At 25.3% G+C, this 17,885-nt stretch overlaps 1 protein-coding gene and 1 non-coding gene across 2 annotated transcripts in view; one reads left to right on the top strand and one right to left on the bottom strand.

Annotated features, from left to right (window-relative positions):
* LOC114130372 (collagen alpha-1(XV) chain) overlaps positions 1 to 17,414 on the top strand; it is a 245,455-nt gene extending 228,041 nt beyond the window's left edge. The window contains 22 exon segments of the mRNA XM_050198517.1: positions 1,115 to 1,177; positions 1,330 to 1,418; positions 1,534 to 1,563; positions 1,747 to 1,834; positions 2,691 to 2,761; positions 7,207 to 7,243; positions 7,881 to 7,961; positions 8,344 to 8,412; positions 8,933 to 9,033; positions 9,633 to 9,735; positions 10,255 to 10,290; positions 10,403 to 10,455; positions 10,826 to 10,885; positions 10,966 to 11,061; positions 11,124 to 11,199; positions 11,277 to 11,344; positions 11,459 to 11,551; positions 11,623 to 11,742; positions 11,928 to 11,942; positions 12,141 to 12,291; positions 12,294 to 12,450; positions 15,132 to 17,414. Coding sequence (XP_050054474.1) covers positions 1,115 to 1,177; positions 1,330 to 1,418; positions 1,534 to 1,563; positions 1,747 to 1,834; positions 2,691 to 2,761; positions 7,207 to 7,243; positions 7,881 to 7,961; positions 8,344 to 8,412; positions 8,933 to 9,033; positions 9,633 to 9,735; positions 10,255 to 10,290; positions 10,403 to 10,455; positions 10,826 to 10,885; positions 10,966 to 11,061; positions 11,124 to 11,199; positions 11,277 to 11,344; positions 11,459 to 11,551; positions 11,623 to 11,742; positions 11,928 to 11,942; positions 12,141 to 12,291; positions 12,294 to 12,450; positions 15,132 to 15,462 — 1,988 coding nt within the window. The 3' untranslated portion in view covers positions 15,463 to 17,414.
* On the bottom strand, positions 5,794 to 5,866 carry Trnaf-gaa (transfer RNA phenylalanine (anticodon GAA)). Its single transcript has one exon. It is a non-coding gene; the product is annotated as a tRNA-Phe (tRNA).
* Positions 17,415 to 17,885: the final 471 nt, after the last annotated feature.

The following is a 17,885-nucleotide window of genomic DNA, read 5'->3' as shown; positions in this document are numbered from 1 at the left end:
ATAACTGAATGTAATAATATTATAATGTTGTTAATTGTTATATTTACGCCATACTATTATATATAATTTGCTTTTGGCTAAACTTGATTCAAGCTACTGATACTGCTTGTTTGTAGAAAAATAAATTTCTAGTAGTATAATATACATAATATTATGATATAATAAAATATCCTTAGAAATATATAGGTCGTTTCCACTCAGAATCATTTTTCGCATACAATGATTTATCATTGGATTTAAATGAAACACATTCATTACTTAATTGACATATTATTCAACAAAAATACTTCACTGTGTGTAAGGTCACTAATTCTCTAATCCGTTTTTGATCTGTGGATTTGTGTTTTCGTTAATAAACATCACTACGAAACTTATTTAAATACAAAATGAAAATTAATAAATAATATATATTATATATAATTGAAATAACTGTTATTATTTAAATATAAATAACATATTTATTTTTATATAAATAAAAATATATTAAACTAATATCATATTATATTGTATTTTCCGCATAAAAAAAACTAAAATTCACCCAACTCTACACAGTTTTATAAATAAAATTAATTTTATAGATAATTTATTTGAAGTTGTTAGTCATCGAAGAAAATAATAATAAATCGTACTTACCACATAATATTGTAATCATTTTGAACTAGTTATAATAGAAGAATTTGAATTAATATTATATATTATTATATAAAATTGTATGTTTTATTATTATTATAATTATGTTATATTATAAATATTTAAAAATAAGATATTAAATGATTTACAAACATGTTTTTAAATTAAAATATTTATTAATTTATATTTATACTTTTGAGATATTTATATTACGCATAATTATTATACATTGTGTCAAACGAACAGTTTTCCTTTATAACACCTAATTATTAATAGTATTAATTTTTAATATTTGATAACAATCTTAATTGATTATCTGTATAAAATAATAATATAATATGTAAAGTGCATATTTTAAAATAATATTAATTTTTTTATCCATTAATGTCGGTCGATATTTATTGTTTGGAAATATATTATGATACAATGTTATTCTAAAATTTAAAATAATAATTAATACTGGTATTTGATAATTGTAATTTAGGGGATAAAGGTGAAAGGGGAGATGTCGGTCCACGAGGAAACGAAGGCATTCAAGGCCCCAAAGGTAAATATACAAATTTAATCATGATAGGTATGACGTATGAATAATAAAGTTTGCATTAATCCGATCGCAAATCAAAACATAATAATATTGATCTATCATATAGTAGGTAAATGAATAGTTAATACTAATTTCCATTTTATTGTTACTTACAGGTGATTCTGGAATTGATGGAGAGCGCGGTTTACAAGGACCACCGGGTCCACCCGGTCCTCCTGGTGGATCAGACTTTTCAAACAATGATGTGAGTTGATGCAATTAATTGAAAATAATAAATATTAATTTAAATAGTAATCTCTAATTCGCCACTGTGCTAATTATATCAATCAAAAATATAATACTGTATTTAACATTTATAGCCTAGCTGGAAACCAAGACCTATTTACAAGGTAAATTGTTGATTGTTAATGAATGAATCATGATTTATTATTTGAATAGTTGAATATTTTAACAAGAAAAATAATTATCTTATTTTATTTTAGTATTTATATATTACCACACTTTAAACGTTTTAATTAATTTTTGATCTAAAAATTAATTTAAAAAAAATATATTATTTATATTATTTTCAGGACATCGGGTTTGAGTCAAATGTTGGGAGGCCTGGTCCCCCGGGTCCTAAAGGCGATCCGGGTGTTGATGGCGCTCCGGGCTTAAAAGGTACTTCAAAGCGTGTATTAATATTATTATAACCTATGGTTAGAATATCTTTAAAAATGAACCCCACATGATAGTATAGTAAAAAATTAAAATAATACCATAATATTATGTTATAATATATTTTTATTTTTATTTTATCAATAAATTAGTAATCTCATACTTTTATAGATTATTTATACTTATATACCAAAAATATAAACTCCTGAGTTCAATATGAATTCAATAAATTTAATAAATTATTAAAGATATACAAAATTCTGTACCATATCTGAGCAAAGAAGACGAACGATTTAAGACGCATATCAAATAAAATTAATACTTGTTTTTTTTAATAATTGTAATTTTTCTTAGACCAACAATATGATCCTCTGTCTATTTAGAGGGACATTGTATCAAACTTTAGGTATTTCAATTTAAAATGAAACGTAGTTTTAAAAACAAAATTTTATAACTTTATCAGCTATGTCCTCAACTTCTCTCTTTGTGAATGTTTCGCTTACTCAGGAGTGTAAATCGCACGTGGCCGAGTACAGGTCGTTGATGATCCTTGTTATTATCCTTGTTTGATAATACCTTATCTACTTGACCACTCCGTTTATTTATATAATAAATTAAATTATCCTTCTCACAAAATCTAGGTACTTATATTGGTAAATCCCCAAAGAAATTTATAATATTAAATAAGTAAGATATTGACTATCCTTACAGTATTTTCAATATTCAAGATACGTATGCTAACATGTTTTTTTTTTATTATTAAAAGAGATATTTATTTTTATACGGCACTAAACTACTTGAGGGTATAGTAGTAAAATTCACTTATATAGTTTAATAATTCAGCTTTTAAACTGTATAGGTGCAAAAGGAATTCAAGGCAATAAAGGAGTTCGTGGTGAGATGGGAAGCAAAGGAATCAAAGGCGATAAGGTAGTATTTTACTTCCATAGTAACTAATATTATATACTTTTATAATTAATGAATTGGTGGTCTATTTTTAACTATTGAAGCAATATTTTAAAGATACCTTATTTTAGAGAAATTGAAACTGTATATTTTTTGTGTTTTAATATTATATCGGAGAAGAGTAAACTTTTTGTCCTGAGGCGTGAAACTTTTAAATGTGCCACCATGTTCAGATATACTGTGTTAAAAATAACAGAACAATAAACCCAAGTTTCACCTCACCGTGTAAATTGACAACTGGAGAGACAGATGTGTCAGTCGTACAAAATATAAACAAAACAATCTGAAATATACTGTTGGACAAGTTGAGTGATTGGATTAAAACATAAAACCCTTCGACAGTAACAATTATTATGATTGTTTCAAACCACCTAAATAAGGTCATATTATTCGCTATTCAGTAGGTAAAGGTTTAACTAAACAACAGTGAATTTATGTAGGTATTCGTCACTGTTTTAGTCAATTTTTTATTATACTTGCATTTGTTTAAATATTTAGTGCATTCGTTAAACATAATATATTAATACGACATGTCACATAATACGTAGGTACACAACTTTTCGTTTTGATAATAACCACTGTACTCATATTTTATTTTGATTTTTGTATAAATCGTGTATTTATTATCTGAATTAAAGTTAAGCCAGAATGTGTTAATTTTAGACGAATATTCGTATTCGATTTTAAATAACTTTAACACTAACGAGTTATCATCAAGCCCACGCCTAATAGAAACTTACTAATTACGTCCAATTAATTATAATAATTATAAAATTATTTTTAATATTCATTATTTCAATGATTATTCTCGCCATTCAGTTAAACAATTTTAAACATTATTTTGTGTTTAAGAGATGATATTATCTTACACTAATCAGATGTTGGATACATTGGTATATTATAATATTATATGTATATTAAGCGTTTTAATAATCGTAATATAATAGTACCTATTATAAAATCTAATCAACTTCGTTGACTCCAGACAGTTCCACAAGTAAATTAGAAACAAGAATTTGCATACATTTACTAAGGTTAACTTCAATATCACTGATACAATTTTCAAAATAAGACGTGTATTACCGATGTATACAGAAACGTATAGCGGCAATTGTTATAGTGTCATAAACTACGATTTTGACGATTTTACAGAACAATATTAGAATATAATATTAAAATATAATTTAAAACGTTAAATTATAATCCAATGAAATTACCTATCGGCTATCATATCATTTTATAATATGTTATGAATTTATTATTTTAAATCACATTAAATATTATATTCATTTTCGAGTTACGAGTCAACTTACAGCTATATAACCATAACAAAGGGGTAGTCAAGTGGGTGACGCTCTGCTGTACAGTAGGTATCGAATGGACTTCAGACATAGAGTAGGTGAGTAGGTCACTATAATGGATGCTTTAAATTTGAATACAATGATAGGTATCATTGTATATGAAAAACAATTCTGAAAAGAGATGATTTGTCAGTCTAGGGTATATATTTTCCATTTTGTGGTGAAAAATGTGATTTATGTTTTAATGACCTAAATACCTCAAAATTAAATCATTTACAGAAAATGCTAATTTAAACAACTGGTGTATGTTTCAAGTTTCTATGAGTATGATGTATCTTTAACTATAACAAAAATAAAATTATATTTAATAGTAAATCGTTATTTTATCCAGTGAATTTTTGATTTCGTAAAAATTTAAACCTTATATACGATTTTTTTTTTAATTGGCCAACGCTCAGCTTGTTATATAATTATTGAAAATCAGACTTATGAAAAATCTTGTATACAATTTTAAATTTTTAGATACTCATATAAAAAAATGTATACATTTTTAAGAATAAAATAATTTGCACTTATTCATGATTTTTAAGAATTTTGTCAATATTTGAACAACAAATGTTAATAAATAAAAATTGTGCCGATGTATTTTTAAAATTTTTGGATCACTGTAGGACTAATTTATGAGGAACTTTGTATTTAATTTCAAGTACTTTAACTTAACCTAAAACATTTTATCAACATTTATAAAAAAAAAATGAATATTTCAAATATCTATAATTAGAATTAAAATAAGCAAAATATTTTAAAAATTAAATTATGTAAAGAATATGTCAATCTAAATAACAGATGAAAGTTTCAATTATCTACGACTTAAACGTTTTGAATAATAACAAATATTTATTGAGGATAAATCGTTGTCGTTACGAAATTTACCTAGTAGTCAATTTAAAATTCAGACGCTCAACATTTTTTCCTTGAAAGGGAAAAAAGTTTTCATTGAAATTTTTAATCTTATACACATGCAGATTACTAAAAATTTTATGAATTTTCAATTTCAAAATTACTTGTTAATGTTGTTATTTTGACATGTTTCGTAAAGATTTGACTTTAAAGCTTATAAAAAAATTTTGATTTTTGATTTTTTTAAACTATAATAAGAACAACTTATAAGAACTCTTTTTTTGGGCATCCAACTTTTTTTTTATTGACATTTCAAAAAAAAAAATACTTAAAAAAATCTAAAATTTCAATTGTCTATGAATAGCTCAAAGAACAGAATATTTCGAATTTAACAATGTATAGATAACGGTAGTATAAACATTTGGTAAAAAGACTATTTTAGGTTTTGTCGAAAATTGGTTTTGCGTAAAAATTATCGTTTTTTCGTCATTTTTGTAGTTTTCTCCTTATTTTTAAAACTGCTGGAAACTTCTTACTTTTGAGCATTATTTCGACAAATTATCGTGTACACATAAAAAAAAAAATAATAATAATAATACACATCATTGTAGAATCAATACATTTATCACTCTGTTCAAAATCTTTGATAATTTAATAATTAATATTTAACATTATATATGTAATAATATTAAAAATTAATTTACAAAATGAAGAGTGTTCTTAGTTTCTTAAAATATAGTGGATGAGTCTTCAAAACGTAAATTTTGTTGTACGAAAAAAAAGCAAAAAAGTTATTGCCGAAACCAGGGATCGAACCAGGGACCTTTAGATCTTCAGTCTAACGCTCTCCCAACTGAGCTATTTCGGCAGATATATGCCTAGTAATTTTTATACTCATTTAACTCATATTCAATTTTTAAAAATATTAAAATTTATTGTATAAATAATTTGATTTAACTAGGTACTAACTAGATAGGTAGGATATTTTATATTAAACAACATCGAAAATAATTAATCTTATATAATTGTATTGAAAAATCTACTTGTTTGTTATTACTACCGATATTATTGATAGTTAACTACTTACCAATGATTATATTTAAAAAATAGTGTTATTCGTAAGTCGTCAATATTAATTATTTAGGTACTTACCTAGCTACTTATTTTTTTAAAATGTAATAACTAATAATTAATGAAATTACGTCATAATATCATAATAATTGTAAATAAAATGATTCATTTTTTAATTAGTATTGATTATAGCAAAAAAAAATTAGTTACCTACCTAATATACTTATTTTATATTAATAGTTGTTAACATTTTAATCTAATTATCTGACTATCTAAGGTTGGTTTATATTATATACGTAGCCATACCTATAATAGATACCTACTGAAATCCACATAGAAATTTAATCTTTTTAGTACGTACATACTTATTTACCTATTTATGAAATCTCAAAATGTTAGTAAAATCATTTATTGTTCCAATAAAAATTTCGTATTTCGTCTACAAGTCTACAACCATGATTCATGAGATTTAGGTATTGTGACATCAGAACTCTAATTTGTCTTGAAACTTGAAATATTTCTTTGAAACACTAGTTTTATAAGTTCGTTAAAATATTTTTTTCTTTATATTAGTAAACCTACAAAAATACATTTGTCATCTGTCATCAATCTGTTTAAAGTATCTACAGTGAGATCACATTTTATATTTCATGGCGTTAACCAAATATACCTAATAATTAGGTATACTATTGTCTGTATAAGTATCAACCTATGACGTAGATATATACGTACCTCTCAGTGTATTATTAACTATTAGGTATCATGAATCATGAATCTCAATCTAGTGCTTATATAATTTTTAATCATATTATATTGGACCATCCAATGTTATACATTTAGCAATAATTTTTATTTTATAATCTTAGTTTTAAATGGTACTTTTGGGAGATCATTCAGATCCCGTGTTTAAGTTTTGAATATAGACGATTCACCATGTATATATATTACATTACTTGAAAATTGCAACAATACCTACTTTTAGATAATTCACGATAAAACCTATCACCTATAGTGATTGTATATGTTACTGTAGATTTTTGTGTAGGTAATATAATAATATATAATAACAATTATAAAATAGGTATTTAAGAATTTCACCAGTTGTAATTTGATTTTTATTATTATTTTATTTTACAGGGCCATGCTGGATCTATTGGACCACAAGGTTTTAAAGGTAAATAAAAACATTTATTTTCTTCGAACGAAATTCTCCTTTGCAATATTTTACTGATTTCGACATTATATTTTTTTAATTTATTTCAAAAAATAATGTCTATGACTATCAATAATTTAGTCTATTATTGTAGATAGATACATAATTCTAAACCTAATTTTAGAATTTAGAATTTACACAGATTTTATTGGAATTATTACATAATTAGTATATTATTTAAAACGTATAAAATCTGTTTCTGATTATTGAAATTTTATTTTTCATTAAATTTAATTCAGAATGGTAGGTAGGTTGGTATATAATTTTTTAAACCTAAGTATACTTAATTATTCTATATATTTAGTTCTCTAACTTCTAAGTCATAATCAAAGCCATTGAATAAGGTGTAACCCTTATCCTATAATATTAATGATATTATTATAGTAGTTAATGTTATAAATTTATTTATTTCAAATCTCACATAATATAATTTTGTATAGGTACTTCTGAAAAATAATTAATGGAGTTATTGTTCACTGAAACATATTGATTACTATAAACCTATGCATCCCAACTATATCCAAATTTTGACCTTATTTGAATGTATTGCTTATCAATTATTAGTTTGTTATAAATAATTGACTAATGTATACTTTAGGAGAACGAGGAATACGTGGTTTTGACGGAACCCCAGGAGTGCCAGGAGAAAATGCTCGTCCAGCACCCAAAGGCGAAAAAGGTAAACTTCATTAAATATGTGCACTGCATAGGTATTGAATTTATCGTCTAAGAAAAAAAAACCGTTTAGTTTTAATAATAAATATACCTATTATACATTTTACATTTTTAATGATTGAACATACGTTGGTAGGTACCATGTATGGAACTCTGTGCAGTACATTAGCGTCTAGAGTTTTATGATTTATATTTTAAACGTAGTAGCTAGTCGTAGTACATAAGTAGACACCTATTAAAAGTACCAAAGTATATTATGTTCGTTGTATTTCCTGAATTAAAAACTATTTTGTCAATAATAACTTTTAAAGTAAAAGACCCTACAAAATAATTGCAATAGGTATCTACAATAAAATATTAATATACATATTATGATGTTTTTATAGGCGATAGTGGACCACCCGGACCGCCCGGTCCACCTGGACTAACGCAAACTGGAGTAAAAATTGATAAAAGTAAGTATGAACTATTAAATCGCTATAGATTGAATGTATATTAAAATTGTAAATGCCTTATTCATAATATTATAAAGCGTTGTAACATACTGCAATGACTATAATTCACTCATCCACAAGATTGTGAATTTTACGTGAATACTTTTTTTGTTATTGATGAATACACAAAAAATTCCATCGAATTTTATTTTGTGTAAAAAAAATCAACCTAGGTAAACACTACTATTTGAAAAATAGGGTTTTATCGAAAATTATGGTATTAAATCAAAATGACTGCAATTTACAGTAATATTTTTATTACTCGCAGATTAAAATCGATCATAATTTGTACAAAAAAATTGTCATACACTGCAAAGCAAATTATTTACCTATTTAAGTACCTATGAAATCGAATATAATCAAATACTTAGATATATATGTATTTTAATAGCGAGTGTTGTCGATGTGCTAATGTTCAGTTAGGTTTTTTTTTATGTTTTCTACTTGAATAATATTTACTAATTATATTTCATTAAATTAGCGGATACAGCAGTTGTGAAAACAGTCAAAGGTGATAAAGGCACAAAAGGTGATCATGGGGAAAAGGGAGCCGTTGGTAATCTGGGCCCAGGAGGAAACCCTGTAAGTATAATTTATTATGTATTCTTTATTTGGACTAAAAATGCACACATTACAAATATAAAAGGTACTTGATAAGTTTATTTTAGTTATTAAATCATGACAAAAAAAGGAAACATTTCTCCATTGCATAGTATTAAACGAGGGAAGAATTATCAAGTCTCTCAATTATAAAATATAATAATTTTAAATGGTACGATTAGTATGGTCCCTATCACAAAGTTATACTAATATACTTTCGTATTATAAATTACAATTGTATGCAATTTAATGTGTAAATTATTAAATTACATATTTTTATTTACTATTAATAAGTAAAAATTAATTAACTCTCAAATATAAAGTATAAAAATTAATTATCAAATTATTCATTGATAATCATATTACCAATATTAAAATTTAATATCTATTAACTGTAGGTAGGTTTATAGTAAAGTGTAACCATTTAGGTATTTTGGTCTTTATAATGTTATTTTTAATTTGCACAAAAATGAACTTAAATAATATTTCTTTTGGAAAGTAAAATGATGATCATATTATATAACATACATCTACATAACATTAATTACCTATATGTAACAATGTTTTACCTGTGGTTTTAGGGTCCACCTGGTTTGACAGGTCCCAAAGGTGAACGAGGAGAACCCGGTTTACCAGCACCCTTAATATCTACGACCGATCTAGGAATGATCAAAGGAGATAAAGGTAGGAATGAATAAATGAATTGGTTTTTATTGTAAATACATGTGAAAAGTAAGAGTTAGAGACACCTTTGAAAAAAGTAAAATTTTAGTCTGTATTCAGTACAGATCAAATAATATTATATTATTGACAACCATATTATTATCTTTGTTTTTCAACAATAATTATGAATATTCTTTTAGAATTTTGTTGTGATTTGTTACTGAAAAACATATCAAAAGAATGTTTGTAAACTAATAATTACTATATTACAATATTATACTATTATTGTTTATAAGTTATAACATTGTATTATTAGTTACAAAATAAATTGATTTGTAGAAATATTATTTTTTTTTACCCTTGGCATATAACAAAAGACAAAATTGTATTTTATAATGATTTTTTTTTAATTTAATACTTAAACTATCTAAGCATAGAATCGTTTAGGTAAAATTGCATTTATAACAATCTATCGTAAAATATTTTATGTTGTTACTGGCATTTCAATTATAACGTATATTTAACATTGTATGCGTTTAGGTGAAATGGGAAGACGAGGCAGACGCGGAAAACCAGGTAAAATACCATTAAGTTTGTGTTTAATTAACTCCTGAATTTTAACTTCAATATATCATGTGAAATGGATTTTCTAAATTATTTAAATGATTAAGCTGTTATTGATTTATAGGTCCTACAGGTCCACCTGGCCCACCTGGAGATATTGGTTTGCCTGGTTTAAGAGTAAGTAATAAAATTATATTTTTGTATATTATATTGTACTAAATGAGATAACTAATTTTATATATTTATAATTAATGCGCTAATCAAAAATTAAGGAAGACGTGAGTTTTATTATTTAAGAAAAATAGCATAGTATTTTGCAATATCTATAACAAAAATAAATTAAAAACATAGATTATATAAAAAAAAAAATGATTGTTAAGTACTGATGTAGTTTTAAACACAATGAATAGATGATATTTTGTTGATAATTTCACATTAAATATTTGATTATTTACAATATTATTTTATTTATTTTAATAAGACAACTTAAATTACTTATTTTTATAAATATAGCGAAATAACGAATTTACAATTGTATATGTCTTAGGGCACACCGGGTAAAGCAGGAGGTCAAAAAGGGGAAAAAGGAGATCGGGGAGAATCTGTTGTAAGTAAATCATCATTAAAATATTTTTATTAATACTTTTATATTTTCAAATATTCAAAATTGTATGACTGCGTATATAGAAAGGCGATAAAGGGGAACCAGGAAAAGACGGGTTACCAGGTTCGGGTGGAACATACGTGCCTGTACCAGGACCAGCAGGCCCACCAGGCCCACCAGTAAGTATTTTTTTATGCTTTATATTTATGTTCTTGTTAACAAATAATGTACATTCCAATAGGGTATTCCTGGTGTTGCAATCGAAGGGCAAAAAGGTGAACCTGGTGATCCAGGTTTTTCTTCAGCACCTCTCAGAAGTAATAAAAACAGAATACATTTTTCTAAAATAATTTACCATCAGTATATTATTATTTTCACAACCATTAATTTACAGGTGAAATAAATGAACATATTATTGTACCTGGCGCTCTTACATTCCCGAACAAGAAATCAATGATAAACGTAAAATATTATATTAACTCATATTCATAATACGCTACATTTCATTATAATACTCGTACATTGCTGTACATACTTTATAGAAATACTTTAATTGTATGTATTTACTGAATGCAGGTAACAGATAGAACTCAGATGGGTACCATTGCATTCATCATCGAAGAAGAAGCTCTTTTAGTACGTGTCACGCGTGGCTGGCAGTACATTTCCGTGAGTCATATTATTATAAAGATATAGATTTAATTTAATTAATACATTAATACAATGATTATTTTTTACAGCTTGGTTCATTGATTACAACTGGAATCGATCCGGCTCCAACAAGCGTTCCAATGCCAACAAGAGTGCCATTAGAATCATCGAATTTAGTACATAACCATCCAGTAAAAGATAACACAATGGTAAGACCCACAGTTGATTTTCCCATTTTCAGATATTAATATAATTATTTCCCAGTAGCTATATGATATCATAAATTGTTTGTCTTATTTCTATATACTGGTTTATATTCAATAATTCAAACTTATATAATATGTGTAATGTTTTTTCGAAGTTAATGAACGTGTAATATTTTGTTTTGTTTCAGTGGCATCCTAAAATGGTGAGTATAGGGAACTTGTAGATCTATTTCGTTAAATCATTACAAAAAAAATATTCCATAGTTTTTACCTTACGTATTTGATTTATATTTTTAATTATATAAGTACGTATTCACGTAATACAACTATTGTTACGTAGCTTATAAAATATTAACTAACTCAATAGTTATATTTATTAATATGAATGTTTCACGATATAGTTAAGAATAGCAGCGTTGAACGAACCATATACAGGTAATATGCACGGCGTTCAGAGCGTGGACTATTCGTGTTATCGTCAGTCTCAGAGAGCGGGACTTCACGGAGCATTCAAAGCGTTCCTGTCTTCGAGGCTTAATAATTTGAAAACGATCGTCACGAGTCCGATAGAGATTTGCCCGTAGTCAACATCAAAGGAGATGTGCTATTCAACTCTTGGAAAGATATTTTCAGTGAAAACGGAGCGTTTATATCACAACAGCCCAGGATATACAGTTTTAGTGGAAAGAATGTGCTCACCGATTTCACGTGGTAAGAATAAAAAAAAATTAATTAGCACAATGACTGTGTAAAAGCTAAAATGTACGGACGTAAGTGGGAAATCGTATCTATGTTATCGTCGATAACCGTTGGATAAAATATTTGTGCAATCTATTTTATAGGAAAATCGTACAATTTTTATATTAGATATATAAATAAATATATATTAATGATTTAAAAAAATAGATAGTTTATGAGAATTCCGGACGATAGAATTTTAAAGTAGTGCATTTTTTAATAAAGCCTACATGTGTTTTAACTTAACTTAACCTGGGTAACTTTAAATGATTCTCAAACTATAATTTAGATAGGTGGATAGAACTAGATTTGGTGGAAACAAAAATTGAACCTATTTCGTTTTGTCGAAAACAAAACTTGGCGTAAACGAAAATCAAGTTTTTTAACTTAAACGACTGACGGCCGTTTATGATAATTGATTTATAAAGATATTGTACAAATGAAAAATACCACCTTCAATGGATTACTCTTTATTTTTTACGAATGAATTTTTTGTAAATGTAATATAAGGATATTTTTAACTAATTTTTATTTTTACTTTCAGAAAATTAAAATACAAATAGTTATTTTTTAATCAAGCTTTAAGTATTTTATAACACCTTTGAATTCTCATTTATATTTGACTATTAGTTTTTGATAAAAAACACATTGAAAAAGTTTTTATAATAAATTACAATTTTAACAACTATAAATATTTTTTTTCAACTTCCATAGAATATAGAAAAAAATGTGGTTTTCATTTAAAAATTCAAAATTAATACCTCTAGCGCATAAAATAATAAGGGTGGTTTTCTTAAAAATATTCTTCAAATATGCATTTTATAGTCCTTATTAATTTTTAAACATCAGACTTCAAAAATGTTCATTAAAGAAGAAGAAAAAATACCGTTTACAGTACCTTTTTTAATGTATAAGAAATAATAATTATTACTATAAGCGATTTTCTATTAATTCCTTTTAGTAATAAATAATAATATATTATATAAGAGATTAACTAATATATTAGATCAAAAAGGAAATTCACATATATGTGTACAAAAAATATTCAATTGGGGGTTTAAAAAGTTTAATAAATATTAACATAATATAAATAATATAGATATTATATAATAACATAATTAGTTTATAACCTTTTCATAATTTTAAAGTGTATCTCAGCATTTTCTCTTATATTTTGTTGGAATAATTGTTAAATTATTAATTGTTTTTAAAATAAAAAAAAAATGCATAAAAAAGCTTATTTTAATAATACGAGAAATAAGCTATCACGATCTCATTGAACTATATGCTTGCGTAACATCAGAACCTTTGCTTTTTTCTCTCGTTGGACGTATCGTATTACTTACAGTTTTTTCAATGCAGCGAAAGCATTCGGGCACAGCATATTAAAAGCCGTTCTATAACAATAACAATTCGTTTTAAATGAGTGATTCCATTGTAGTAATTTCTCACTTTAGCGGTGTACCTTTTTAAAAAAAAAAAAAACGTAACGCCATTGTCTTTTTGTTACCCATAGCTTCGTATAGGTACTATTATCACACAACGGCTGAGGTGTTCGCTACGCATATTCTGTTTTAAAACACGAAGTTAAGATATTTCGCAGGAAAAGGCTTACGGTTAGAAGAGAAAATTCAGTTATAAGAAATGAATTATGTATGAAAAATTGAAAAAAAAAAAAAACAAAAAAACTGTGAAAAATAATGACGTATACAAAAAAAAAACACGGAATCTTATTTTGAAGAATAAGTGAACTGTGTTCAATATTTTTATTTTTGGAAGTACCCGAACGTGTTGACTATTCAATACTAAAAAATCACAAACTTATAGTTTAGTAACTCTAATTCGTCAAAAGATCATAAAAATCTTTAAAGGTGCTTCACAATAATTTGTATACACAGTAACTTATGTTTTGTGTTGTTAACTAAAACGTCTTACATTACTTCAGTTTAAAATAGATTTTTTTCGAAACCAGTACAATGTTATAACTATTATTACATGTACACTTTAGCAGCACTGAAAATTCTACAGATACCATATTGATATCGAAATGTCATTGGAACTAAGATTTTTACATAATTTTTTCAGGATCTATATTTTGAAGCAGAAGTTTCTTTAGTGGTTTTTTTTTTTAATTTTTTAAAAAATAATGTGCTTAGTTTTAAAATAAAATTATAATATATTCTTCAAGTTATTTAACTAATGCTCTACGAAAATTTACGATCAATATAAATAACGCTACTTTTGTACTAATCATAAAATCCTGACATGTTACGATAAATATAAGTGATTGTTATGTATTATATATGTAAAAACTACCTTAGATTTGATTTTAGGAAAAAGTATTGTAATTTTATATTTCAATGCAATATATTTTTCTGAGTCATAAAAAAGCGAAGTTTCAATGACCGGTTATTACCAATATTGAACGAAACTTACTGATACCTTCATGGTGTCTTTGGACTCTAATAAAGAATACAATTCGTTTTTACTGGGTGATAATAACGAAAAATAAACAAAAGTTGGTAAAAAAAAATCAGTATTTGACGAACATTTAGCATATCTACTTATTATTATTATTATTACCTATTTTTGCTAATAATATTATCTATAATGTATATTATGAACTACGATATTTATGATCTGTCGTTATTTAGGCCTCAGAAGACCATCTGGCATGGATCAGATATTTCTGGCGACAGTGCCGTTGACGGAAATTGCGATGCGTGGAACTCGGAGAGCGCCGACAAACGAGGACTGGGCTCGTCGTTGATGCAAAATGCCGATCGGCAGGCAAAACTCCTGGATCAGGATTCTGCTTACGATTGCCGCAACTTTTTTATCGTCCTTTGCGTGGAAATAACACCTCACTCGGGTGCGATGTTTTCAAGGAAACGGCGCAGCGGCGTCGGAGGTCTGCACGACGAACCGCAACTACCGATGAGCCGTCAAGAGTACGAGAAATTCATCGAGAACATCCGAGCTTAAATACCGACCACAAACATCCGTCTCGTCGGCTGTCTTTTATTATTATTATTATTATTTCTATTATTTCGACTTTATTCTTTAGTGTACGACGACACCTCCAATTTCTTGTCCAATTTCATTTTTTAAAACATAACTTTGCTGTACACTATACTAACAGGTGAAACAACATGACATACGATATAATCATTATCATTACTATTGATTGTCGTTGTTTGATGTGTCTTTCATTCCTCATTCATTTTTATTAAGTAACAATATTTTTTAACATTCGCATATCATTCAATAATCTTGCCATATCTGACTAAACAAATTGATATTATTATTTCGAGTTTCCAGAAACTACAACAATGGTTCGCTTAAAAAATATCATCATTACACATAATATTATAAAAATAGCATTATTACCATCAAATTTACACATATCTCGTTATTTTACTAATATGTTGTGGATTTTATAAACGATATTTTTTCGAAATGTTTTATTTCGATTTTTTCAAAACACACGCATTTTTTGTTTTTATTTGTTTATATTATATAGTAAATAGTATTGTTAATAAGTAAGTTAATGTTTTAGTATTACAAGTGTATATTCATTTTTAATGAAAATTCAAAATTTTATAGTTTTTCATAAATTACTAATACTGATAGGCAAACAACAATATCATTTTAATAGTTTTAAAATATACCTTATTTTGATTAAACAAACTTATTATTTTGCTATCAAAAAATTTACCAATAACATCATTAAATTGTCAATCATATAATAAATATCGATTTTTTGGTAAATTTCTAATTTTGTCATAATTAATAACCATTTGCATTTACCCGAATATATCATTATTAGTTTGAACATTTAGTATATCATTGTAAATTATTTTACATTTATGTGTTCATGTAATAATATTGTATATTTATTTTAAATATTAAATCATTTTATACTATATATGCATGCATGAGATTTGTGTAAACATAAATCATAATCGTATATATTATAACATATAATATATTGATTTTATAAAGCATTTTGTACATTGTATATATAGTTTTAAATCAATTAATTTTATAAATAAAAACGTATATACTAAGGTATTAGTTTGTATAATGTTAGAATTAGTATAACCTATTAAAAAGTATGAAATGAAATGTAGTTAGAAATTAAATCCGTGTCATCGATTAAAATATTAACTGAGAAATCAAAAACTGGTTTGTGTATAAATATTTTTAACATAAATTTATACTTAACCTATATTTTATTATTTTAATATTCAAACATTCAAACAGAGTACGAACAATAGCAAAATATGTTTTTGTGTAATGATAAATATACATTGCTGTGTTTTACATAAAAAAATTAATAAATCATTAAACTGAATTATTTTCTATAATTCTATAAATAAATATAATATATATAAATTATATATATTTAATCGATGAACATTTTTTTTTATTATAATAGACATAGAATAGTAGGTATATTGTAATATTTTATTTGATGTCTCGTACGACTGCAGTAGAAATAAAAATTCTTTATATATTTATTCAAAAATAGAGTTAATTTTATAAAAAATTACTTTATTTAAGTTAAGCTAGGTGATATAATTATTATAAAATGTTTCGAATAGTATTATTTATTACCTAGTTCCAGCACAAATAAATAAATACAATTTGGAAGACATTATTTTACTTTGGTTATAACCTGTAAGTAATAAGATAAATTAAGAATATTTTTTAAAATTATTTAAATTACATTATAAGAAACATATACAATAAGGTAAAACAAAATAAGAGTAAAATATTTAATATCTTAGTTAAAGACTAATGTGAAACATTCACTGAAATTATAATATATGTAATAGATACCTATATGATTGTATTAACTTACAAATAAGTTTGTTTTTAATATAACTATAGAGTACCTAAATAATTACAATAAATACAAATTATTACTGTTACTTGAAAACGCCTTTTTATTGTAGTTGACTTTTATACATACCTAATATAATTGTATTTACTGGATTTTAATTTTAAAATATAAAAGCAATTTGTAACAAAACTACATACAATTTACTGAAGTATTACAACTTTAGAAGGTTAACATTTCTGACAATTAAAATAAAATCAATATTTCCACTGAAATATTATAAAATATTCTGTACTTCATATAACTTTTATCAACATTTAAGTTTGTAATTTTTCTTGTATGTAAAGTTAAGTGTTTAATAATAATTAGAACATTATGTGTTATTGTATTAGCTACTATTATATAATTAAATGTGTAAAAAAATAAAATAAATTTCTATAATATATAATTAATCTAATTTTTAATATGTTAATTAATATGCATCGTATTTCCAATCCCACAACAGAGCATAGTAAATTTTAAAAACAATTTGTATCCACCATTATTGCTGAAACATAATATA

Source organism: Aphis gossypii, chromosome 1, assembly GCF_020184175.1.
Source record: "Aphis gossypii isolate Hap1 chromosome 1, ASM2018417v2, whole genome shotgun sequence".
Classification (NCBI taxonomy): domain Eukaryota; kingdom Metazoa; phylum Arthropoda; class Insecta; order Hemiptera; family Aphididae; genus Aphis; species Aphis gossypii.
This window is presented reverse-complemented; position numbering and strand designations above follow the sequence as displayed.